Genomic DNA, 2,500 nt, shown 5'->3' with positions numbered 1-2,500 from the left:
TCTGATTCACTGTCTAGTTTCCTGGTAACCGAGCGTCAGATGTACTCGTCAGCTCCTCGTTTACCGTTAGGAAACAGTAGATGTGTTCACTGCTCTTCTGCGGCCTCAGAGGATCGAGTGCAGCTCGGGAAGCCGGTCAGCTACTCTGATACAGGGGTCATGTGTTCACATCAGCGTGAATTAAAGGATTCATCAATGCATTTATCGCTTAAATGTCATGAAATAAATGTCAATGCAAATAAGCTTCATTAATCTTATGCAAAAATTTTATATGGTTTTCTCTTGAATTTACTATGAAATATGGTTTATTTAATTTGAAAGATTATTATTATTATTTGCAATTTAAATAGTGCATTCTTTTTTCCCACATTAACAAAATATGTATTAATTTATTGTCATCATCATCATTATTTTTTATTTTATTTACAATTTAAATAATGCATAATTAATATAGACCATTTTTGTGCATCTGCTTAATTGTCATGAAAAACATCTCATAATGCACATAAGCATGATTATCTTCATGCAAAACATAATTTTATATAGTTTTCTCTTGATTTTAGCATGAAATATCATCTAGGCATGTTTTCATGAGATTTGTTCATTAACTGAATTGCCCAATTCAGTAAATGAGCGTCTCTCGGGGTCGACGGCAAAACCAGCAGCCTCGCCAGCGCAGCGGGACACACACATCTGCCAGAAACACACACTGATGGCCGTCTGAGACGCATGCTTTGGTTTTGTTTGCCTGTTTGCTTTAGTAATTTGAGGGCCACATATAATCACCTTGGCAAGCCGAGGGCCCAGTGGATTTGTGGGTAATCCTCATTGATTTTTTGTCTTCTCCATCCCTCTCAATGGCACCATTTTGCTGATTACATCACAGGATTGTATGATAAAGCAACATCAACTCAATTGAATTCCATTCGCACCGTGTCGAATTTTGTCTTGTTGCTTCAGTTCTGAATGAATCCAGATGGATCCGTCCGCTGATTACATCCGAGCACTGCAGGATTATAATATATCTGAGCGACCGCTCGGCCTTAACCGCTCACCCGCACGACGTCCAACTCATTAAATATTAACAAACAGTAATGGAAGGCAATAAAAAGGAAAACTGCACATCATATGCAATACTTTGTTTTTATCAGCAGACGAGACCTTTAATGAGAGCAGGAAGCCATCAAGTCGGAAGATATTTTTAGAGCCAGCATAAATCAAATTATGAGAAATAATTTATCATTCTCCGTCTTAATTTTCCACAGAATTCAGACGCCTCCTCCCCGCCAGTGTGTCTTTGAGTTGTTTATTATGCATTTTAGCTCATTTGATGATGATTTTAGCTCCAGTTTGACTCTCTGCAAAGCTTCTCAGATTTGTTTGCCAATGTTTTGTAGTGCATTGCTGTGTGATAACTAGGGTGTTTAGGTGCTTGCAAGAGTGTTTTATTCCCGTCTACTGTGAAAAGAGTCATGCATCCTTTCATAAACCTCAAAATGACCTGTGATTGGCCAATCGTGCTGATCTCAGGTCTGTCCAAGTACTCTCCCGAGACCAGTGAAAGGGGAGTGTTTGATCATCTGCCGTTCCTTCTTGCCAAAACCGAGAGGACGATCTGCATGATTTACAGTCATATAGCTTTAAAACAGTCCCTTTCTCTGCAGATGTGACCTCAGGTTCAATATCGAGGCCATTTGGAAACGGGAAACTCGTAATAAAAGGTCAAAGAGCCTGAAAGCACTTAGAGAAACAGTATTTACTTCCCATCGGCCTGCATGAGTTTGTCAAGTGGAAATAAAGAGAAAATGTCATCGATATTGACGTTTTATGGAGCCGTTTTCACACACATCAACACTTCTGCCATGACACGAAATTTATTGAAACGTAAGAGGGAAATAAGAGGAAACCTGCCTTTTAAATCTGTCACCCTGATTTATGGATTCAGAGCGGATTAACGTCTGTTCCTCCAGGCGCTCGTGTGTCTAAACCCTGTGTGTGTTTGTAGGTGGAGTGGCTGAAAAACGAGGAGATCATCGACCCCGCGGACGACAGAAACTTCTACATCACCATCGACCACAACCTGATCATCAAACAGGCCCGTCTGTCGGACACCGCCAACTACACCTGCGTGGCCAAGAACATCGTGGCCAAACGGAGAAGCACAACGGCCACCGTCATCGTCTACGGTACGTCTGAACGCATTCAGAAGTGAGCGTTTAAATCAAGCGGCAACTTGAATCCAACACGGAAGAGACTTAAACTGCAGTTCATCCACTGGCCACTAGAGGCCGGCTCCTAAAGAGAGTCAATCCCATAAACCCCCATGTTAACATGCCCAACTTTACAGCAGAAAAAAAACATGTTTACAGCCTGGTGCAAAAAGTGGTTTTGGTCTATAAAGCTAATTTTGCCCTTCATGAAAACTGTGAGGGGGTGATTTAAAAAAAAAAAATATATATATTAAACCTTAAAGTTCTGCATAATTAAGGGCGTGGCCACT

General features: G+C 40.9%; 1 protein-coding gene across 2 annotated transcripts in view; it reads left to right on the top strand.

Annotated features, from left to right (window-relative positions):
* Positions 1–2,500, top strand: part of unc5cb (unc-5 netrin receptor Cb) — a 203,978-nt gene that overhangs the window by 151,411 nt on the left and 50,067 nt on the right. For both annotated transcript variants that reach the window (XM_084103921.1, XM_084103920.1), the window contains exon 5: positions 2,006–2,186. In XM_084103921.1, the coding sequence (XP_083960047.1) occupies positions 2,006–2,186 (181 nt within the window). The remainder of the gene's footprint in view (positions 1–2,005; positions 2,187–2,500) is intronic.

The sequence above is a fragment of the Abramis brama genome (assembly GCF_963993115.1).
Source record: "Abramis brama genome assembly, chromosome: 25".
NCBI classification, from domain to species: Eukaryota; Metazoa; Chordata; class Actinopteri; order Cypriniformes; family Leuciscidae; genus Abramis; species Abramis brama.
The sequence above is the reverse complement of the archived record's forward strand: the minus strand, read 5'-3'. Positions and strand labels throughout refer to the sequence as shown.